Source organism: Gossypium arboreum, chromosome 7 (assembly GCF_025698485.1).
Source record: "Gossypium arboreum isolate Shixiya-1 chromosome 7, ASM2569848v2, whole genome shotgun sequence".
Taxonomy (NCBI): domain Eukaryota; kingdom Viridiplantae; phylum Streptophyta; class Magnoliopsida; order Malvales; family Malvaceae; genus Gossypium; species Gossypium arboreum.
In genome coordinates this window covers 78,676,068-78,697,887 of record NC_069076.1, presented here as the reverse complement: position 1 = coordinate 78,697,887, position 21,820 = coordinate 78,676,068, and the positions used below count along the sequence as shown (strand labels likewise).

Genomic DNA, 21,820 nt, shown 5'->3' with positions numbered 1-21,820 from the left:
CATCATTTTGCATATCTCCAAATGAAAGCTTTTTTCTTTCTTCTCCTTTTTGGTGTTCAGAGAAAATATACACATTTTGCAGTACTGTTACATAAAGAACTTCAATGAAAGGCAACACCTTTAACATAAATAAAAAATTATTCAAGAGCGTTAGTATGTACCAAAACTCGATGCCATCTCTTTTATTTTGCCTTCAACTTTACTTCAATCAGTCTCCTTACAAATGAGGGAGGTTTTCCCCTTATTAGTCAATCCACGACTATTCTTTTTTTCACTACATAAACTGCCTCAACAATTCCAAGCAAATGGGAAACCTCAATAATATTGTTTTCCATAATCAGAATATGAAGAAAATTGCAGTCGGATTCTATTTTGTAATCCGACTGAGAAAAATGGTCTTAAAATTAATTAAAATCTAAGCAATTGCTTTATGTCTCCTCTAGCAAAAAAATATTCAGTCAGATGGGCCAATCATTTTCTCAGGCACCACAAGAGTGTCGAATTCTTCGCTTGTGAGCACACCAAGGCTCAATGCTGCTTCCTGCAGAAGATAAGCGCAGAAACAAGTGTAGGTTATATTCAGTATTTCAGCCATCAAAGGAAAGGATTAGGACAAACATTGAAACAGTTCCATATGAGAACAACTTAAGTGAGGTCGAATTTCCATATTAAGATGTCAGTAAGCACAACAAAACAAAGTCATTGCTAACCACGATTGCATCAAAGAACTCAAGAAGTGAACCATAAAGAGAAGAAACAAATCTCACCTTCAAAGTGGACCCCTCCTTGTGTGCTTTCTTGGCAACTGCTGCAGCATTGTCGTAACCAATTTTCTGAAGGCAAAGAAATCATTAGAGACGTGTTCAAAATGCAAAAGACTCATTGAGGAACAACTGATCCTAGATAGAAGAAGGGAAGAGAACTTACAGGGTTCAAAGATGTGACAAGCATTAGAGACTGCAAGACCATTCAAAATGTCGCAAGACAACATATGATCATTAGCTTGACAATCTATCATATGGTATCAAAAAAAACTTAAAATATTCAGGATGTAGCATCAACTGACCTCATGCAGTAATTTAGAAATTCTTTCCCTATTGGCTTGAATTCCCCTCACGCAGTTCTTCTCAAATGAAGCAGATGCGTCACCCAGCAATCTTAATGACTGATAGCAAAGGACAATGATCATCAATGAATGAAAATGCACACATTCAATATTACATTATTGTTAACCAGAATCCTAAGTGGAGAAATCAAGTCAAGTCAAGCATATGATTGTCAAATCTCAAAATCTAAAATATCTTCATTGCAAAACTCGCATAATTCTTATGTATAATTTTTATAGTCTTAGGAAATAAAGAGATTTGGCCTTTCAAATGAGTAGTGCAGAAAATTTACAGATTCAAATTTTGAAGCGTTGAAATCAAGCATACAATTTTCAAATCGCAAATTCTAAGAATATTTTTCATTGCAAAAACTCACATAATTCATACTTATAATTTTAGTGAAATCATATGAAATAAAGAGAATTGGCCTTTCAAATGATTAGTGCAGAAAATTTACACATTCAATTTTGTAAGTGTTGAAATTAAATGAATGCAGCTTTTCAATAACTTTGGTAATAGAAAACACATACATGCAGGAGTGCATTAGCAATCATTGGCTTGAAAACATTCAATTCAAAGTGGCCATTGGATCCGCCCACTGTGATAGCAACATGGTTACCCATTACCTGCAAGAAACTTTCCATCTTGTTATAGACTGATAAAAGAAAGTGAAAATTTAACCACCACAAGATAAATTCTCCAGCTGGACAATACCATCTGAATGTGAAAAAATAACAGTCACATATATTTACCTGGGCACAGACCATAGTGATAGCCTCACACTGGGTAGGGTTTACCTTCCCCTGAAACAGAATAACTTCAGTCAAACTAACAAGATTATATGGGAAGAACAATAGTGAGCAAATAGAATAGAAGTAAAAAAAGGACTTCGCTGATAAATGAATCCATGGAAATTGAGATGAGAATCTTACAGGCATTATACTGCTGCCTGGCTCATTTTCAGGAAGAATGAGCTCACCAAGGCCACATCGGGGACCGCTGAATAAGAAAAATGCTGAAACCATCAGAATAATGCCAAACCACACTCACACACACACAAAAGAGGGTTATCCAAATTGCAGACAAACCTTCCCAGTAAGCGTATGTCATTTGCAACCTTCATCAGGGATGTAGCAACAGTGTTTAGGGCTCCGCTAGTTTCAACAAAGGCATCATGTGCAGCCTGATTACAGAGAAATAAATATTCATGAATGTGTAACTATTTAGCATGACAACTTAGAAGATATAAGCTAATGATCAATTCCTTCAACCTAAAACAAAATGGAAAAATAAATAAATAAAAGCTTGATCAGAGAGAGCTAAGAGATTCACCAAAGCTTCAAACTTATTTTCTGCTGTGACAAATGGCAAGTTTGTCTCATCTGCTACAGCAGCAGCAATTTTTGCATCAAACCTAGATCAATTTTAACATTGGGCACTGTCAAGTTCACTACGAGAATCCTAAAGGAACATTGTTACGATGATAAATAATGCTCTCAAACAAATAGTTCATTCTTCATAATAATTTCAGTTTAAGTTTACATTTAGCAAACTTGGTGACAGCGGCTTCAAGCCATGGCACAGCAGATGCAACATCTATTAATATAAAAATAATATATAGAAAGTTTACACAGGTGCACTAGCTTTAAACAAACATTCAATGACCAAAGAGTATTTCTGAGGCTCTGACCATAAAATATAAGAGATAAAACATAAATTATAGCTTAAAAGAGAAGACGGATCATAAAGGGCCTGGATCTTAATAAATCAGAGAGCAATATTGAAGCAACCAGGTAAAAATAAATCAAGCATATAGCATCAGAATAAAACGAACAAAAGAAAACCAACTGAAATTGACAAAGGAAAATAGACATAATTACACAATCAGAGAAGCAATGTCAAGGCTAAGTAACATACCCTTTCTTTGTGTTCAATCCTGTCCCAACGGCAGTACCACCTTGTGCTAGCTGTCATACAGCACCCCTATATGTCAGTAGTGAGAACAGATTACATGGAATAACATACAATCAAATGAGATAGCATGCCTGATACATGCGTGGAAGGGTGCACAAAACTCGATCAATTCCATACTTGACCTATAACAAAACAAAACCACAACATAATTAAAAGTTATCCCTCATTGCCACCTGTCCACTAAACATAATTGACCCCAAAGTACATAAAAGAAACTGCTAGAATAATGAGCTTACTTGTGTAGTATAGCCACTGAACTCTTGACCAAGAGTCAAAGGTGTTGCATCTTGAGTGTGAGTGCGACCAATTTTAACAATATCTTTGAATTCAATAGACTGGTGAAAACAACACAAGCAAAACTTAACTTGAGTTTGAAGCCATCCAAATTAAATACTCGCTGGTATGGGAGCAAACATAAAACACAAAGACAGTTATGATTATTGGACCAAGTAGCCGTTATATATATGTGTGTGCGAGTGTGTGTAGAGAGAGAGAGAGAGAGAGTCAAAAGCAAATCACAATGGTTCACCAAGAAGAGGCGATAATATTATAAAGACTATAAAAGAAAACATCATTGACAAGAGTGTTGTTAACATAAGGAATCAAAGAGCCAAAGAGTTAGAACTCAAATAAAAAGATATTGGCATTGACAATCAGGCATGGCCAGAAAAATCCCTTTCAGACAGTAGATGCCGATGTTGCAACAGAAGTCAATAAGGATGTGAGGGAAACAAAGGCATAAAAAGGCAAAGATCTCCATCAGAAAAAAGGTAAGAGTAAGAGACATCATACATAAATAACACTATAATGTAGAGGTAAAAGCAAAGCAAAGTAAACCTTTGAATGTAAAGTAGAATGCAAAATTTTCAATTTTGGTATTAATCTTGAGTTTATTTCCATAGCAGCTGCAATGTGCATTACCTGGAGAAAGAAGAAAATGTAGCATAAGTAAAGAGGCAGCTCAAAACTTACCGTGCTAAGCTGAGGACACATAAGTTGGCCTAGTTGAATTCTTGGATTTTTGAAAGATTAATATAAAGAAGGAAGAAACCAACAAGTTAGACGGTAATTTCAGCTTACAGTGGGGAATGTGTCGTTAGAAGATTGAGATCTGTTCACATGATCATTTGGGTGCACAAACTTTTCACCACGCTGATGTCCAAGGATCTCAGCTGCTCTATTAGCAATTACCTGGAAAATTCCAGAATCGCAAATTAAGCTATAAATTTACTGTAAAAATGATTCTCACATGACAAAAATATCTATTCAACTAATGAATACAAAAAAGTTGAAAAGAAAAAAGTTGCAAAGACCTCATTGGCATTCATGTTACTCTGGGTGCCACTACCAGTTTGCCAAACGACAAGCGGAAAGTGATCGTTGAGTTTTCCTTCGGCTACTTCTTCAGCTGCTTGCATTATGGCTTTCCCAATGGTTGGATCAAGACCATATTCCATGTTAACCTAAATGAAGAAAACAATTAACATATGCAAACACTTAAAAATTGAGAACTATTTGGGTTCAGTGATCAGATCAGAGATGAACCTTGGCAGCACATTTCTTGAGAACACCAAAGGCCCGAATAATAGGTTCAGGCATCCGTTCACGCTCTCCCCCAATTTCAAAATTCTGTAACGATCTCTGAGTCTGCGCTCCCCACAATCTAAAAACGCAGTGACAGCACAAGCAACAAGTATAACTACTTCCCTCTTCTATTCAAAACTTCTTTTTTAATGGTGCGAATTAAAACACACACACACAATGTGATGAGAGGGAAAGACGAACTTATCGGAGGGGACGTTAATGGGGCCAAACGTGTCTCGTTCCTCCCTAAAAGACGTGAAGAAGGATCTCCAGCAGGTGGCATAACGGAGAGAGGTGACCAGCTGGGAGGTGGTGGATCCAGCGGAGAGTCGCCGAGATACGATATACATCGCCATTTCTTACTTCAAAAAAAAAAAAAAAAGAACTTTAATCCAACGTAATAACAATAAACCAACAAAACATTCAAGATCAAGTTTTTCAAACAAAGTGAACTGTAAAAATTAAAATAAAATAATTGTCGAAAAAGAGAAGGAATAAACCTCAGATCAAAGAAAGGGCTTAGTAACGAGGGTGCGGTAGTCGAGAAGGGCGGAGATAGGGTATGGAGTACAGTTGGCGCCGGAGTTGTCGGGGAATCTCTGGCTTTTCTGGGGTTTCGGAGGGTAAGCAAGGCAGCCAATGAGGAGCTGCCAAAGCAAGCCTAATAAAAGTGAGAATGGTTTGATGGGTAGCTTGGTCTTGGGCTGCGGTATGGGTCAAAGGTGGGCTGTCACGACTTTATTCAACGGAGATTTGTCATTTTCATTCGGTTTGCCGATAGCTATTACTAATCCCTCACGCCAAAGGAGAATGGACCTAACCTCTCCCAAATTCTAGAATAAGAGTCATGAATGGGCTTTGTTCCTATGACTTTATCATGGGTTCTATTATTCTAACTTCTACCTCTTATAAAAAAGGATTTGATTAGTCCCCTCTGCTGCAACACCTTCTGCCGTCCATGTTGCCTGCTGCCTAGCAATCGAACCAGATGGCTCCCATGTTACTTTTTGAGTTTGATTGGTATAGCATGATTGCTCCTCGTGTCTAATCGTATTGAATATCAGGATATTTGCTCCTTCATTGCTTCTCTCTTTTGTTCAGTAATGAAGTTACAATTAAATGGCTAAGAATGCCAAACTTGGTTTTTTGTTTAAAGGACTCATTCGCTACAATACCTGCTTGCTCTTCTTGATTCATGTAAAAAGGATTACACGGGGAAGAGTATTTGAAATAAAAGTAATATAAAGGCCCTGTAATATAATAATATTGCATTTTGCTCTGCTTAAAAAATAAATAAATTAGTAGAGTGACTCATTTAGGATCATTTTGCATTTTGACGTAATACATAAATAAAGATTAATTTGTTCATTTACCAATCTGACTCCTATTACAGCCTGCGTCAATTACATATTATTTTCATGTCAGCTTTTGGAATTTGTAACATAATTACATGAATACAGAGACTGATCCTTTTGTCTCGGTTTGCAGAAAGTAGCATAAGCTCAGACATAACTTGAAAACAACTCAAAAAGGACATCTTCAACCCAAACTAATTGTATGGTAATTGCAGAGCCATTGCAATAAGACTTTTAATTCTCTCAAACACTGAAGAAAAGCAGTCTTTACACAAAAACCCAAGGCAGGACGCATCATCTGCACAACTTGTCCTTAATAAACAAATATGCAACTGGAATTATTGCTGAGTTTTAACTATACCATAAAAAAAATTACAATGAAAGAAAAAGGTTATCTGTATATTCAACACATTTCTCTCTCTCACTCTCTAAAAAATATGAGGAAAAAAGAAATTAAAAAAAGAAGAAGAAAAGAATCAGAAATCACTCCAACGTGGTTATAATGGTGTATAAAGTTGTTATTTTCTACTCCCAGTTCTGCGTTTCCCGTCAGCAGCTGGTGGCTGCCTCATATTTCGATGCAAAGGTTGGCCAGCTCCATTTGCTAGTTTCCTAGACGGTGATGGCCCTGACATAGGATGTAGATTTTTGCTGCAGATAATTAACCAGCTTTTTAGTAACATGTCGACAAACTTACAATGATGGCAACATGAGAATGTATGTATTAGCTTACCTCATATCTGGGTTTCTTGCTGATTTTGGAGTGGGTCTCTTGGTCTTGGACTCAATCCCATTGGTTATGCTGCTAAGTTTGGTCGAATTGAATTGCCAGAGCAAATCAGGCTCGGACGAGTCACTGGTTGCAACATCAATATCATCTATGTCATCAGCACTGGCCATATTGAATCCATTAGCCCCCAAGAACATATTATATGATTTTTCTGGATAAATCTTTGAAGAATCGTGGAGATATTTCTGGTAAAAGACATCAGACAAGTTCCCATTTTCTGCTTCCCAACATCCTAGAGGGCTTCCCACTCTGTTAATGGTATCTTGCTTGTTCACCATAACCTTATCCACCCACTCACCCGAGCCTAATTCTTTCTCATCATCCCTGAAGTTTTGGGCAGGACTGACAACGGGAGGCCAGGGAGGTGAATTTGCTAATAGCTCATCAAGATCAACGCTTTGCCTCTTTTGCCTCAATGCAGAGTTAGTGCACACCTGCAAAAGCAGACAAGTCAAGCTTTCTAGGGCATCTCAAACAAACCCAACTCATTGAATTGCTAAAATTATTCATGAAATTTGGGAAGCAATTCCAGAAAATATATAAGCACTGTAGATTTTCTTCCCATCAATTAGCTTTAAGGAGAGAAAAGATAATTTTGCACAATTGAATTAGTATTATGCCACTATAGCCACTTTCAGTCACTGGAATGCATATTATTACCATGAAATTCTGAATTCAATGAAGACATTCACACATTAGTATTCATATCATCTTTAAATTGAAGAGAAAGAATCAAGGATTTGTGACAATCGTATTCAATATGATTAATGAAATTAAATTTCCATCCTACTATTATCATGTGGAAAGCATCATGTACCTCAATGTTGCCCACATTCGCCACAGGTTCTCTTGCTCCCAAAACATCTCCAACTTGCTGATTAGGATTGAAGGGCGATAGATCACTAGCTTTTGTTCGGTATTTTTCAGAGCTACTAGATACAGAGTGCTGGCTTTGGTCCATCTCTCCCTCTTTCCTAGCCAAAGCTGCCTTAAGGCTAGCAATCTGGAAGTTGATTCCAACAAGTTAGTAAAAGCAAGAGCATCGGATTTGACAACTATCTTAAGATAACCATATCAACCAATAGTTAGAGTTGAATACGATAACCTGTTCTTTGAGTTCTTTAACATCCGAAGTGTCTTTGTTCACTCGAGCAGCACCAAGTTCAACGGTAGCTACACGCTCTGCGAATTTGAGAGTACTTATTGTTTCACCCAAGGCATCAGGTTCAGGGCTTATGTGAACAAACATTAGTGTCTTGGCCTGTCCTCCTGAAAATACAATTCCGGTCCAATATGATTAAAACTTCTGAAAAGAAAAAGTTGTGCACTATTTCAACAGCTTAAACTTACCAAGTGAATCTTGAAGAAGTTGAGTGAGCTTGCTGTTTCTGTAAGGAACATGTGGATTCTTTTGGGCAAGGGAAGCAATCACATCTCCTAGAGCTGATAAAGATTTGTTTATGTGCTGTGCCTCTTTTAGTCGATCTCCTGTTACCTCAGACTTGTCTACTCTCTCACTACCTGCAAGATCCACAAGATGCATGCAGCCACGGAGAGTAGTTCCAGATGTTAAATCTCTTCCTTGAACATGGACGGTCAAGCAACTGCAATGTGATAAAAAAAATTTAACTTCAAATTTAAGAAACATTTCAGGATCAAGAGGCGTAAAGAAGTAAGAAGTTACCTATGAGAACGGCTACTACGGTCATTTAGGGCTGTTGCACCAACTGCACGATTCCTTTGTCCTAGGTTCATCAGATCAATAACATCTGATGTTGACGAAACAGGCATGAGGTTGGCATCTGGTACATTGAGACCCGTCTGAGAACTGTTGCGAATTTCTAATGTATTAATAGATTAAGGATAAGCTTGGTTAGGAAATTGACTGGCTAGACCTACCATTGAACATACATTGAAGTGAGAGATTCAACGATCAAGATCCATTTTCAAATTTAAACCAATTCAAACTTTTTGCCGTTTCATTTTTCAGAGCATCAACCACCTTATGATCAAACTCTGATTTAGAATAGGAAGAAAGCTTTTTCTGAATTTCCAATCTGTCAAGACAACTTTTTATAGATTACAACTGTGATATGATGATCTAATTTTACAACCTAGAGGGAAGTAAAACCAAATGATTGGAAAAGGATATCTTTTGTTACTTCCATCTGTGACAAGGAGATCCCTGACTTGCTCATTATAAATTTCAATCATCTGAACAGCAACATCGTAGCAGAAGGTATCCTTTCTTTGTTCTGCTAGAAGGAACAAATCACCTAGTGCCCTATAATTAACCCCTTGACTTTTCTCCGTCAGGTCTTTAGGTCCAGTCTGGATTTGTAAACCAAATAAACTAGTAAATTTAAAGGAAAAAGTATATTTCATCAAACAAATTTTAGTGCATGTATTATCAAACTTGTGAATAATCCAACCATATCTTACCATAGTGTAAGTTTTCCCTGATCCTGTCTGACCATATGCAAATATGCAAACATTGTATCCATCAAGAACTGACCGAATCAGTGGCTGCATATCAGAAAAAACCTCCGCTGCAATGCAATAAAGATGTGACTGACTAAGTAAAGAATGCTAAAATTGCAGAAACATTATCAATAGCAATTAAACTCTTAGTGAAGCACCTTGAGTTGCAGACTGCGCAAAGACTTTGTTGAAGGTGAAGGATTTGCGTCCTTTACCATACTTCGATGGAGTGTTGATGATGATGTTTCCTTCTTCTATATGATCCACAGTGCTAAGATAGCTTGATCCAGACAAGAATGGTCTCACACGGCAATAAACACGGATACTTCCTGGTCAGATGAAGTAGATAACCCTTTCTAATAAATTAGGGGATTTAATACAAGGAAAGGCATGATAAGAACTTATGCAAAAGATAAGTGAATATTTACCTTTAAGATCCTGAACTTGGTTATATAACTTGCGGTTTTCTTCTAGAACCCTGTGGTAACCAGAAGCAGCATGAGCTAGGCCGTGAATATGCATACCTGTAAAAATACCCTGCTTAGCACTTTGATAAGCAAGAAAATTCAAATAAGTACTTCATTTGTATACCAAGACTGTTGAATTCTTCATGAAACTTCATTTGTATGAATTGCATGCCTGCTTTTGTGGAATTAATAGCATGCTTTAGTTCCTACAAAATTTATAATACATATAAGTGCATGTCAAGTACATAAATAGACAAGAAAACAGAAGATATAGCACAGTAATTCCCACCTTAATATTCCTTTGTTGTTGATCAAAGATCATTTGCTGTTTTTGCAATTGACCTTTTAATGCCTCCTCATTAATGAGGTTCTTTTGGAAGCAATCTTCTTTCTTCATCACTTCGATGTTCTTTTCCTCAATCTTAATCATTACAAGAATGAAAGAAGTTTAAGAAATGTGAGCTATAGCACTAAGACATCGGAGAAAAGTCATCTAGTGACTTGTGAAGTACATGAGGATCATTATATACCTTTTTATCCACAAGAGTTTGTTTTAATACAGGCTTTCTGAAATTTGGAGTGATTTCTTTTGAAGTCGATTTCATCTTTCAATTTGGAGAAGAGGCCATAATAAACAAAATGTTAGTTAAGATCAATAATTACATAGTAAATGACTTATTCTTTTGTAAAATTTGAAAGCTAAACATACCACTTCAGATTGGCTTGCAATCCGATTCTCAAACTCCTCTACAACTTTACTGAGCACAGATTCAACCAGCTATCAACAACAAAAAATGACACGAATAAGTAGCAGAAATAGCAAAAAGATTAACCATCATTTATGATAAAAGTCATTCCACTATCCCCGTTTATCCAAACAAGAAAATGCTAATCAAGCTTGGTGTGTTAAACAAGTGTAATGATCCAATAAAAATCTACCGTTGGAACTTCTTCAGGTTTTTTATCTGTTAGAAGGGCACGAACCAACATGCTTAGCGAACCAGAACTGGCCTGCTTGTATAATAAGAAAAACTCATGGAATTTAGTCTTATTGTTGAATTAGAATATGAAAACAGTGAATACTAACAGTTTAAGCTTACCAACCATTTTATTGGGATCAATTTCATTGGAGTGACCATTTAATAGTTTCTCATTTGTCGATGAGGTCCTCTGCAAGGAGTTTGTGAAAGGCTCTGAATTTTTTCTTACAAATGACTTTCCCAAAGTGGTGGTGGCCGGTTTTAAGTTTCCACCAAATTTCCACACTCCATTTCCACCCGAGAGCTTCCACTCGTTATAGGACTTAAGTGCTAGAACACAATTAACCACCCTTGCAGATTTGCCTCCCTAAAGAATTTTAACCAAATCAAAGATAAGTAACTAAATTACACAATAAAACCAATTTCTTCCAAAGCAAAAGAATTGTAAAAAAAAAGTCTAAAAACATACTTGTTCTAGATCGGATGCCTCAAAAGTGGGAAGCCCCAACCCTTGACCAGCTACCAGGAAATTCCTTATATTTTCAAAATACTGAAAAGCTGACAATGCAGCTCCATCAGGTATGAGGGCCGCGTCACATGGACTTTCCACCACCTAAAACCAACCACCCCCAATGAAATTAGCCATGATTAAAAGGAAAATCAATTGAAAAAACCATAATCATAATAAAGTTAGTAAACCTTAGGCACAGCTCCAGGTTGAACTCTATTGAGAACATTGCAGAGGATTATTCCACCTCAAACCAAGCCTAAATTCTTCTTCCGATGGCTCTGCCGGCAAATCTTTAGCCGCCACAACTCCAACCATCTTCCTTAGCCATCCGGCCGCTTCGTACCTCCTTGATGCTGTGCCATACAAGAGACCACCACATTCAGCTTCTTTTTTTCTTTTTTTAATTTTCACAAGTAAATTATCTCATCAAATTTTATTCAAAAACACGCTGCAATTCATCAACAATTTCAAAAACTGTAACTCTGTAAGTGATCAATGATCTTCTGTTTTCTATTTCACGAAAAAGGTGGGAGATCAGATAGGTAAATAGAAGAAAAGGCAAAATTTTCCATGGAATTACATCATTTTTCGACTAGCTAAAACTATATAGAATTAAAAAGAAAACATACGCTTTCAGCAAAAATTCATCATCATTCAACAAAATATAGATGTTGATTTAAAAAGAAAAAAGAGTTTAAAGTACCAGCTTCCTCAGCTTTTCTAGATTCCAAATCAAGATCTTTGGAGCGATTGCCATGTTGTTGCAGTACATCCTCCACAACTGAAGCAACTGAAAACGACAACATTCCTTCTGCAGCCATTTTCTCACCCCAAATTACTCCAAAAATAAAAATAAAATCTCACAACTCAACCATCCAAGGAAAAAAAAACTCCCCAGGAAACCAAATTCAAAAATTCTCCCAAAATGAAAGAAAGTGGAGCTTGAAATGAGAGATAAAAACAATGAAAAGTATAGATTAAAACAACAATAAGAACAACAAAAAAGCTCGGTAGATTTTACTTTTCCTGTGATATTGTTGTGGGAAACTTGGGAGGTTTTTTTTTTTTCTCTCTTTACCATCTGTGTATGGAAAAGAAAGCTAACTCTGCTTTATACGCTTTAAATCTTCATAGAAACTTTATTCTGTTCTCCCATAGCTACTATTCACTCCATACCTATCTCCTAACCTGTCTCCGAACCTGGTTTCTTCAGTGGCGAACACTTTCTTATGAGTTGAATCCAAAGGGAAAGATGGCCTATAGCGCGGTGTTTTAGGTGGCCCTTGGCGCGTGAAGTTCAGAGCATGATTAAGAGAAGGACATGTATGATTAAGGTCGTAACTAAAATTTTGAAATCGCGGGACTCATAACTTGGGTTGGCTTGGCCCTTCAAAAAAGTATACTCCGCCATGCCCAACTCCTTTTTTTTTTTTTTTTAATTTATCGTATAATACAATATTTCCTCAAAAATTAATCTCGAATTTAATTTATTTGTCCTTAAAAAAAAAATTCAATCTCATTGCTTAAAATTTAGATTTGTTTGAAATAGTTGGCTAAAATCTAAAGAAAATGACATCTTCTATAATCATTTCATTGAATACATAAAATCCCTCTAAACCCAACCCAAAATGCAAACCAATCTTTATATATAATCTACCCTCCTAAAATTTAATAAAGAAATTTTAATTTCCAACCAGCCTAATCCTATCCATGGACATACATGAAAATTGCAAAGTTAATAAACAAAAATCCCTCCAAGATTCGAGAATTAGGGTGAAAATTGGTAGTTATTGTGGGTTTCAAAAAGGTTGAAAGAGCAATATCATCACACTTCCTCTTCACAAAAGTTGAAATCCTTTTCTAATCTTCAAATTTAAAAATGATTCAAAACCTAAACCAATTAGGAGCGTTATTGAGTTGACAAATGTGAGATTTAAAATGAAAATGGACACACTACCTACCTTGCTCCCCCCATTTCCACCCTATCTTTACCTTCATCCCTCACTTGTTTCTAAACAAATTCAATTTTAGGAATCCAAACCCAATCCTTTTGATTTCCTTTTTCTTTTATCGGTTCAGTTACAAAACGATTTATTCCATATTTTCTTCCTTTTTCTTATTGTGATATTATTAATTTAGATTGTTTATTTCTTTTAAATACTACAAAATTTAAAGATTTGAATTTAGCATTTTGGGGTTTTATTTATTATTCGGATTTGATTTTGGGTAATTCATAATATTATCGATACCCTTAAGCTTACCCATCTAAATCACTTCATTTAACTTTAATATTATTAAAATAAATATTAATAATTGAAATACCACACTAGTTACAGTTGTTGAAATTTTTAATGGAATCATATTGCAAAGTTAAACAAAAAGCAAAAACAAAAAGAGACGAGAAAAAATACGAATATAATAAAATACCACTTGCAGATTTGCCTCCTAAAGAATTTTAACCAAATCAAAGATAAGTAACTAAATTACACAATAAAACCAATTTCTTCCAAAGCAAAAGAATTGTAAAAAAAAAGTCTAAAAACATACTTGTTCTAGATCGGATGCCTCAAAAGTGGGAAGCCCCAACCCTTGACCAGCTACCAGGAAATTCCTTATATTTTCAAAATACTGAAAAGCTGACAATGCAGCTCCATCAGGTATGAGGGCCGCGTCACATGGACTTTCCACCACCTAAAACCAACCACCCCCAATGAAATTAGCCATGATTAAAAGGAAAATCAATTGAAAAAAACCATAATCATAATAAAGTTAGTAAACCTTAGGCACAGCTCCAGGTTGAACTCTATTGAGAACATTGCAGAGGATTATTCCACTCCTCAAACCAAGCCTAAATTCTTCTTCCGATGGCTCTGCCGGCAAATCTTTAGCCGCCACAACTCCAACCATCTTCCTTAGCCATCCGGCCGCTTCGTACCTCCTTGATGCTGTGCCATACAAGAGACCACCACATTCAGCTTTTTTTTTCTTTTTTAATTTTCACAAGTAAATTATCTCATCAAATTTTATTCAAAACACGCTGCAATTCATCAACAATTTCAAAAACTGTAACTCTGTAAGTGATCAATGATCTTCTGTTTTCTATTTCACGAAAAAAGGTGGGAGATCAGATAGGTAAATAGAAGAAAAAGGCAAAATTTTCCATGGAATTACATCATTTTTCGACTAGCTAAAACTATATAGAATTAAAAAGAAAACATACGCTTTCAGCAAAAAATTCATCATCATTCAACAAAATATAGATGTTGATTTAAAAAAGAAAAAAAAGAGTTTAAAGTACCAGCTTCCTCAGCTTTTCTAGATTCCAAATCAAGATCTTTGGAGCGATTGCCATGTTGTTGCAGTACATCCTCCACAACTGAAGCAACTGAAAACGACAACATTCCTTCTGCAGCCATTTTCTCACCCCAAATTACTCCAAAAAATAAAAATAAAATCTCACAACTCAACCATCCAAGGAAAAAAAAAAACTCCCCAGGAAACCAAATTCAAAAATTCTCCCAAAATGAAAGAAAGTGGAGCTTGAAATGAGAGATAAAAACAATGAAAAAGTATAGATTAAAACAACAATAAGAACAACAAAAAAGCTCGGTAGATTTTACTTTTCCTGTGATATTGTTGTGGGAAACTTGGGGAGGTTTTTTTTTTTTTTTTTCTCTCTTTACCATCTGTGTATGGAAAAGAAAGCTAACTCTGCTTTATACGCTTTAAATCTTCATAGAAACTTTATTCTGTTCTCCCATAGCTACTATTCACTCCATACCTATCTCCTAACCTGTCTCCGAACCTGGTTTCTTCAGTGGCGAACACTTTCTTATGAGTTGAATCCAAAGGGAAAGATGGCCTATAGCGCGGTGTTTTAGGTGGCCCTTGGCGCGTGAAGTTCAGAGCATGATTAAGAGAAGGACATGTATGATTAAGGTCGTAACTAAAATTTTGAAATCGCGGGACTCATAACTTGGGTTGGCTTGGCCCTTCAAAAAGTATACTCCGCCATGCCCAACTCCTTTTTTTTTTTTAATTTATCGTATAATACAATATTTCCTCAAAATTAATCTCGAATTTAATTTATTTGTCCTTAAAAAAATTCAATCTCATTGCTTAAAATTTAGATTTGTTTGAAATAGTTGGCTAAAATCTAAAGAAAATGACATCTTCTATAATCATTTCATTGAATACATAAAATCCTCTAAACCCAACCCAAAATGCAAACCAATCTTTATATATAATCTACCCTCCTAAAATTTAATAAAGAAATTTTAATTTCCAACCAGCCTAATCCTATCCATGGACATACATGAAAATTGCAAAGTTAATAAACAAAAATCCCTCCAAGATTCGAGAATTAGGGTGAAAATTGGTAGTTATTGTGGGTTTCAAAAAGGTTGAAAGAGCAATATCATCACACTTCCTCTTCACAAAAGTTGAAATCCTTTTCTAATCTTCAAATTTAAAAATGATTCAAAACCTAAACCAATTAGGAGCGTTATTGAGTTGACAAATGTGAGATTTAAAATGAAAATGGACACACTACCTACCTTGCTCCCCCCATTTCCACCCTATCTTTACCTTCATCCCTCACTTGTTTCTAAACAAATTCAATTTTAGGAATCCAAACCCAATCCTTTTGATTTCCTTTTTCTTTTTATCGGTTCAGTTACAAAACGATTTATTCCATATTTTCTTCCTTTTTCTTATTGTGATATTATTAATTTAGATTGTTTATTTCTTTTAAATACTACAAAATTTAAAGATTTGAATTTAGCATTTTGGGGTTTTATTTATTATTCGGATTTGATTTTTGGGTAATTCATAATATTATCGATACCCCTTAAGCTTACCCATCTAAATCACTTCATTTAACTTTAATATTATTAAAATAAATATTAATAATTGAAATACCACACTAGTTACAGTTGTTGAAATTTTTAATGGAATCATATTGCAAAGTTAAACAAAAAGCAAAAAACAAAAAGAGACGAGAAAAAAATACGAATATAATAAAATACCACCCTAGTAAGTCTAATTTACCAACAAATGATTGCAAGGGGTGGAAGTGGCCGTGCCAACCTTAAAAATCATAAACTTTTAATTTAATTTCTTTATAATTTATAAAATTTTAAATTAGTAGCTCTCAAAAATGATAAAAAAATTATTTAATTCTTTAAAAATTATAAAATATAAGCTAATAAAATGATAAAATTGTACTTTTATTATCATGAAAATATATAATTTAATTCCGATCCAAAAAAAAAAATTTCCTAGCTCTTCCAATGCGAGAGTGGATTTCTTTCCCAATCATTTGGATTGAATTCGAATCCGAAAGTAGTTATTATTGAGAGGACTTTACCTAAATATTAACCTAATTCAAACAAAATTAATTTTAGACAGTAAAACAGATAAATACAATTAAAATTATACCCAAAAATTATCTAAATACAATATACAAAGTTTTTAAATGAATAATTGCAAGTTTGCAACCTCAATCGTATTATCAACTTTTAATTTGACTTTGAATGATCTGAAATAAAAAATTATTAATTCATATTCAAGTTGTCTTATTAGGCTATCATTTATCCTTTGCCAAGCAATTTAAACAAGTTTCACATATTTTAAAAATCTTTTAAACTCTTCAAAAAGTGTCTCACTATCCATGAAATCTATCAACAATTAATCTAACTTTCTTTTACATAAAATCCATGTATTTGTTCCTAATATTAAAATACAAATTAGTTAATATAGTATTACAAATCAAATTAATACAATGTACATTGAATGATACATAATTTGTTAAAATTTATGTCGCAAAATTAAATTCAAATAAATAATATTTTAGTCAGCATATTCAAATAATGTCGGATAAAAATACAAAAGATATCTTAATTGAGAAAGTAACTATAACTAGCACATTGCTACATATGTTATCTTAATGCATACGAAGTATATGTTGAGAGAAAAAAAGAAGCGAAAGAATGTGTGTTGTGCTAGTTATAAAGATTGAAAGCGAAGGCTTCAACTTTTACAATAAATCCAATAGTTTAATGTGAAAAAAAAATGACCCTTCCCCGACTGGTAGGCAATAGGCAGCTTTCGGGTAATGGAGATAGTTGTTGAAACCAACAATTACCAAATAAAATTTGAGTCATCTAATTAATAAACCATTTACCAAATGGCACTACTTATGATCTTGAGCCCTAAGTAAAGAAAAAGTGGAAACTTATCTTTTCTTGGATTTCCATCTCTTTTTTCTTTTTCTTTTCTTTTTTCAGAGCTGGTCCAATAATTAATTATTCATATCTTATAGATCTATTAAGGAGATAGATATTAATTACAAGTTTTAAAATTATTTCATGCTTAGGGTAAAGATTAAACTCTTTACCACTGATTAATATAAAAAGATTCTTACCATTTTGCTTAATTCTCATTTTTTTTCTTTTCATTTTAATGGTGATAATTATAAAGATATATCATTTTACCATGTTAATCAATTTCTTAGATTACTTCATTATTATCATTATTATTATTATTTAATTTCTAAAAATCCTTTTTGTTATCATTGGAATGATAACAACCTCTTGAAGGAATGATTTAGAATGGTCATTAACCCCACTACCACATGCACTTAAACATTTAATTAAGTTTTAGCACAAACATGGTGTTAGTTAAAATAAAGGTTCATTATCAATGAATTTAATGATGCCACTTATCATAATATATAAATTTATTTTGAATAACATAATTTTATACGATTCAGTATAAATAAAGTTAATAAATCCGCATAATTAAATCATATTTGAGTATTTTTTTATACAAATATTTAGAATTGTCTATAGTCCATCTTCTACATTTAAATAGAAGGATAAATATACTTTAAATAATCAAACTCACATCTTCTTACATAGATAACAATGTTGATAACAATCGAACTAGGTTTCAATTAGAGTTGTTCATAGATCGAGTCGGGCCAAGTAAAAAATTTTAGGTCCATTTTCTAGACCCAGGTCTTGCCAAAAAATAGGCCTAAATTTTTACTTAAGCTTGACTTGACCCGCCCGTATTAAATTTTTTTATATAAAATAAATTAAAAAATATAATACATCAAATATACTAAAAATATTAAATAAATATTTTCCAACCAATGGAAAAATAAAAAATATATATTTAAATAACACTAAGATAAGTACAATTTAACAAGCAAATACCTCTAAAGTAATAGCAAAATTAATAATAAAATAAAAATTATACAATATCGAAACAATAACAACAAAATAGTAACAATATAATATTGAAAAACAATGGTAACAGTAAAAAAAATAGCAATAGGATTTTTATTTTATTTTTGTAAAAGCTTACCCGAGGCCTGAACCGTTTAAAAAACGAGTCTTATTTTTTTCTCAAGCCTATTTTTTGAATTTATATTTTTATCCAAATCTTTTCACTTTTCTAACAAGCCTTCGGACAAATCTAAGAGGCCCGACCTATGAACAAGTCTAAATTGAATGAGTAATAATATTTGAATATGAATTTATTGATTTGACCTATTTTTTTATGTTAAAAAAGATGGGTATCTATTGTATAGGAGAAAGATTTGTACTAATATAGAAAATTATATTATATTGGGAATTAAAATAAAACTAAAATTGAAATGCATTATACAATTCCTTCTAAAGCATAGTGTAATTAAACATAAAGGAAAAGAAAAGAAAAGAAAAGAAAGAGGTTTGGGGACGTCAATTTTTTATATATAAGAATAATTGCCACAAACATTTGAAAATTAAACTATTTAGCAGAAGCAGAAAGCAATTAGTATAATATAACATTCATTTGTCTAAGAATTCAACGTTCAAAAAATTTAAATCCTTGGTATGGTACCAAAGCAAACAGGTTCGGATACGAGCGAGGTCCCATTAAGGAGCGGCCTTATCGGGTCCCATTTCACGGGCCTTGGCCGGCATTTACATTTTATTTATTTTCAAGGATCGGAGCTCATTCTAAAATGACCCCCGTCTTTCAAATTGTTTCAAAGACAAACGAATGAGATATCGCTTTATAGAGTAGAAGAGCAACGTGGCATGCTACTGATGACAGTTATTAACAAACTTATCATGTTTACTTTTGCCAAATTTTAAAGCTTCCACTCTCTCCAAGCTAAATCGAGTAGTTGACAGACCAAGTCGCACCTTTGAGCGCGTGCAATTCATTTTAATTTCCTACCGACTCGCTTGGACGGCTCGGTCATAAGTCAAAAAAAAAAAAACCCAAAGCATACGTTAAGGACCCGGACGGCTTAAATTTCATGTTAACACATAACCTGCTCTTAAAACAACAAATAATAAGCTACGCTTGTGTCTGGTTAAAAATGTTACTTTTAAACTCTGATCTTCGTTTTGGATATAGAGTTAGTAATTAGTATCCTTTTAATAATTTTATAAGATATGAAAGATTAATTATTAGAAATATCTTAAAAGTAAAAAAATATTATTTTAATAATTTTTATTTATTTAGATCGTGTAGTTGTTAAGTGCAGATAAAATTGTAACAAAAATAAGTAAAATTGAATAAAATAATAGTGATATTTAAAACCCATTTAAATATGAATGAAAGTTAACATTCATGTGATATTTATGTAATATATAAAGTAAGTTAAAATATATTATAACTTTATGCATTTATTTATAATTTAAAATTTAATTATTATACTTTAAATGTTAAAAATTTTAAAAATTATTTTAAAATTTCAGTCCAATCATTATTGTTATTTGTAATTTCTGTCAAAATTTGTCGACTTAACATATTTACATTTTATTAATGATATGTAATGTTATATAAGAGCAGTCTAATTAATGTCAAATTAACAAATTTTGACGAAAATAACTAACAATATTAATGATTGTATTGGAATTTATAAATTAGAAAAAGTAAAAGACTTAATTTTAATTTTTAAAATATGGAGACTAAGTTTTAAATTTTTATATAAATACGAAAGACCAAATGCGTGTTTTAACCTATGATATATCACACTACTTTAAGCCAAAATATTTATAAAAATATTTATATTCATCTTATAACTTGTTTAATTATAATACTATTTAATTTACTTATAATGTGTATTAATTATTAGTGCATCAAATATAAATAATTTCATTTTTGTTGATTGCCCGATAAATTACCATAATAGTTTATTGCTAAGCAAATTAAAAAAAAAAGAACCAAGGAAAAAAGGTAATTTATTCCATGAAAAAAGGGCAGACAACAAATAATGAAGCAGGAGTGGAGAATAATGTGAATGGGGACACTCCATATTTTCATTTCAGCCAAAAATGGAAATTAATTGAAGAATTGCACAAAACTTAAGCAATCAACTCCGTTTCTTAATCACTACAAATGAAAGAGAATCATTAATCAGCTTCCACTATGAGTAACAACAAAAGGTTCCTCAAATTTCTTACCTTCAAATCACTTATATCTAATTAAGAAAAAAGTATGGACCCCAAAAAGAAATTAAGAGAAAGGTTAGTTGGTGCTTAATAACTTGAGTAAGATGAAATTTATGCAAATCTTTCATTAATAGAAACAATAGAATGGATTAAATGTTCAAAGATATGTTCTTCACACACGTTTACCACCAAATATTTTAAGGTTATATTATACTCAAAGTCACTAAATCATTAGAAGTTTATTTTGAAAGTTTTCATTTAAATTATTAGACTGTTAAAACGATTGTTATATGTCATTCTCTATTTGCACTGTCTACATCAATCCAAAGCTCTTATTCTCCATCTCTTTTATAGTTCAATTTTTTTTTCCATGAAACAGCTTTAGATGTCATGAATCTGTGAATCAAAAGTTAAATAGTTTTCTTTTACAATCTTCAACATTGACTGTTAAGTCGACTTAGGTCTAAAGTATGTTTTTCTACTCAATGATGGGTACCGATTCATTGTACAGATTATTGAACCGTTGCTTTTTACTTGTTAGTTGAATTTATAAAAAAAAAAATTTAACAGCCCAATGATTTAAAATTAAATTTTTCAATAATTTATTAACCATTTTATAACTATATTTTAGGAGATGAATATGATATTGTTATATGATAAATGAGATGATAGCAATGGCATGGTGTTTATTGTAACACAGTAAGTGTAGGCCCATATTTGGCTAAAAATGTGATGTTTCGCAAATCCCAAAGAGAAGCTTTAATGTAATAATGCAAAACAAATGATTAATGGTTACTAATTATACATTTAGAAATAATATGAAAATTATTAGTTAAGAAATGAGAGGGTGAATTTATGCTATTTTTGAGGGAAGTGAATGCTTTTGGCTCACATGTTAAGTGAACCCTACAATGGGTGGCAACTAAGGGCATGATTATATTGAAGGATTAGAATTGTAGGGTGGCCATCACCTTTCTGGTGCACTGATGTGCAGCTTCATGTTGTGAAGATGGGAAGCCACATCATATAATGCATGCATCCACATGCCTCACCTTATCCTCATTTCTCTTCAATCAAGTCTTTTTTGTCACTTTAACTATCAACTTTAACGTTAAAT

The 21,820-nt window shown here is 33.2% G+C and overlaps 2 protein-coding genes across 3 annotated transcripts; both read right to left on the bottom strand.

Moving 5' to 3' along the window:
• Window positions 1-156: 156 nt before the first annotated feature.
• Window positions 157-5,782, bottom strand: LOC108460437 (fumarate hydratase 1, mitochondrial). 2 transcript variants are annotated; one of them, XM_017759931.2, is made up of 18 exons: window positions 5,165-5,782; window positions 4,866-5,022; window positions 4,626-4,743; window positions 4,394-4,543; window positions 4,161-4,271; window positions 3,918-4,001; window positions 3,317-3,415; window positions 3,152-3,202; window positions 3,024-3,073; window positions 2,439-2,520; window positions 2,195-2,289; window positions 2,039-2,105; window positions 1,859-1,909; window positions 1,637-1,732; window positions 1,067-1,165; window positions 928-957; window positions 768-833; window positions 157-541 (listed from the first exon to the last, which is right to left on the bottom strand). In XM_017759931.2, the coding sequence occupies exons 2-18, from the start codon at window positions 5,018-5,020 to the stop codon at window positions 455-457; spliced, it is 1,491 nt and encodes a 496-aa protein (XP_017615420.1). In that variant the 5' UTR covers window positions 5,021-5,022; window positions 5,165-5,782; the 3' UTR covers window positions 157-454. The 2 variants fall into 2 exon arrangements, with proteins under 2 accessions (XP_017615420.1, XP_017615419.1); XM_017759930.2 differs by having other exon boundaries at window positions 4,866-5,026; window positions 5,165-5,567.
• Window positions 5,783-6,217: 435 nt separating this feature from the next.
• LOC108460644 (kinesin-like protein KIN-14I) lies at window positions 6,218-15,206 on the bottom strand. The gene is made up of 19 exons (XM_053031104.1): window positions 14,547-15,206; window positions 14,027-14,193; window positions 13,796-13,939; window positions 10,862-11,104; window positions 10,697-10,768; window positions 10,467-10,535; window positions 10,288-10,362; window positions 10,047-10,178; window positions 9,882-9,963; window positions 9,719-9,814; window positions 9,449-9,619; window positions 9,252-9,358; window positions 8,962-9,140; window positions 8,494-8,655; window positions 8,160-8,413; window positions 7,915-8,078; window positions 7,627-7,812; window positions 6,753-7,243; window positions 6,218-6,670 (listed from the first exon to the last, which is right to left on the bottom strand). The coding sequence occupies exons 1-19, from the start codon at window positions 14,662-14,664 to the stop codon at window positions 6,538-6,540; spliced, it is 3,045 nt and encodes a 1,014-aa protein (XP_052887064.1). The 5' UTR covers window positions 14,665-15,206; the 3' UTR covers window positions 6,218-6,537.
• Between the last annotated feature and the right edge of the window lie 6,614 nt (window positions 15,207-21,820).

What these genes read in the sequence shown, in the direction of transcription:
- LOC108460437 (XM_017759931.2), bottom strand. Translation starts at nt 5,020, where the DNA reads ATGGCGATGTATATCGTATCTCGGCGACTCTCCGCTGGATCCACCACC. An exon ending in GTAACATGAATGCCAATGAG is followed by an intron (nt 4,272 to 4,393) that starts GTCTTTGCAACT and finishes GGAATTTTCCAG; the next exon opens with GTAATTGCTAATAGAGCAGC. An exon ending in AGGAGGGGTCCACTTTGAAG is followed by an intron (nt 542 to 767) that starts GTGAGATTTGTT and finishes TATCTTCTGCAG; the next exon opens with GAAGCAGCATTGAGCCTTGG.
- LOC108460644 (XM_053031104.1), bottom strand. Translation starts at nt 14,664, where the DNA reads ATGGCTGCAGAAGGAATGTTGTCGTTTTCAGTTGCTTCAGTTGTGGAG. An exon ending in ACAGATGGAAGTAACAAAAG is followed by an intron (nt 8,656 to 8,961) that starts ATATCCTTTTCC and finishes ATCTATTAATAC; the next exon opens with ATTAGAAATTCGCAACAGTT. An exon ending in ACTTCTTCAAGATTCACTTG is followed by an intron (nt 8,079 to 8,159) that starts GTAAGTTTAAGC and finishes TTGTATTTTCAG; the next exon opens with GAGGACAGGCCAAGACACTA.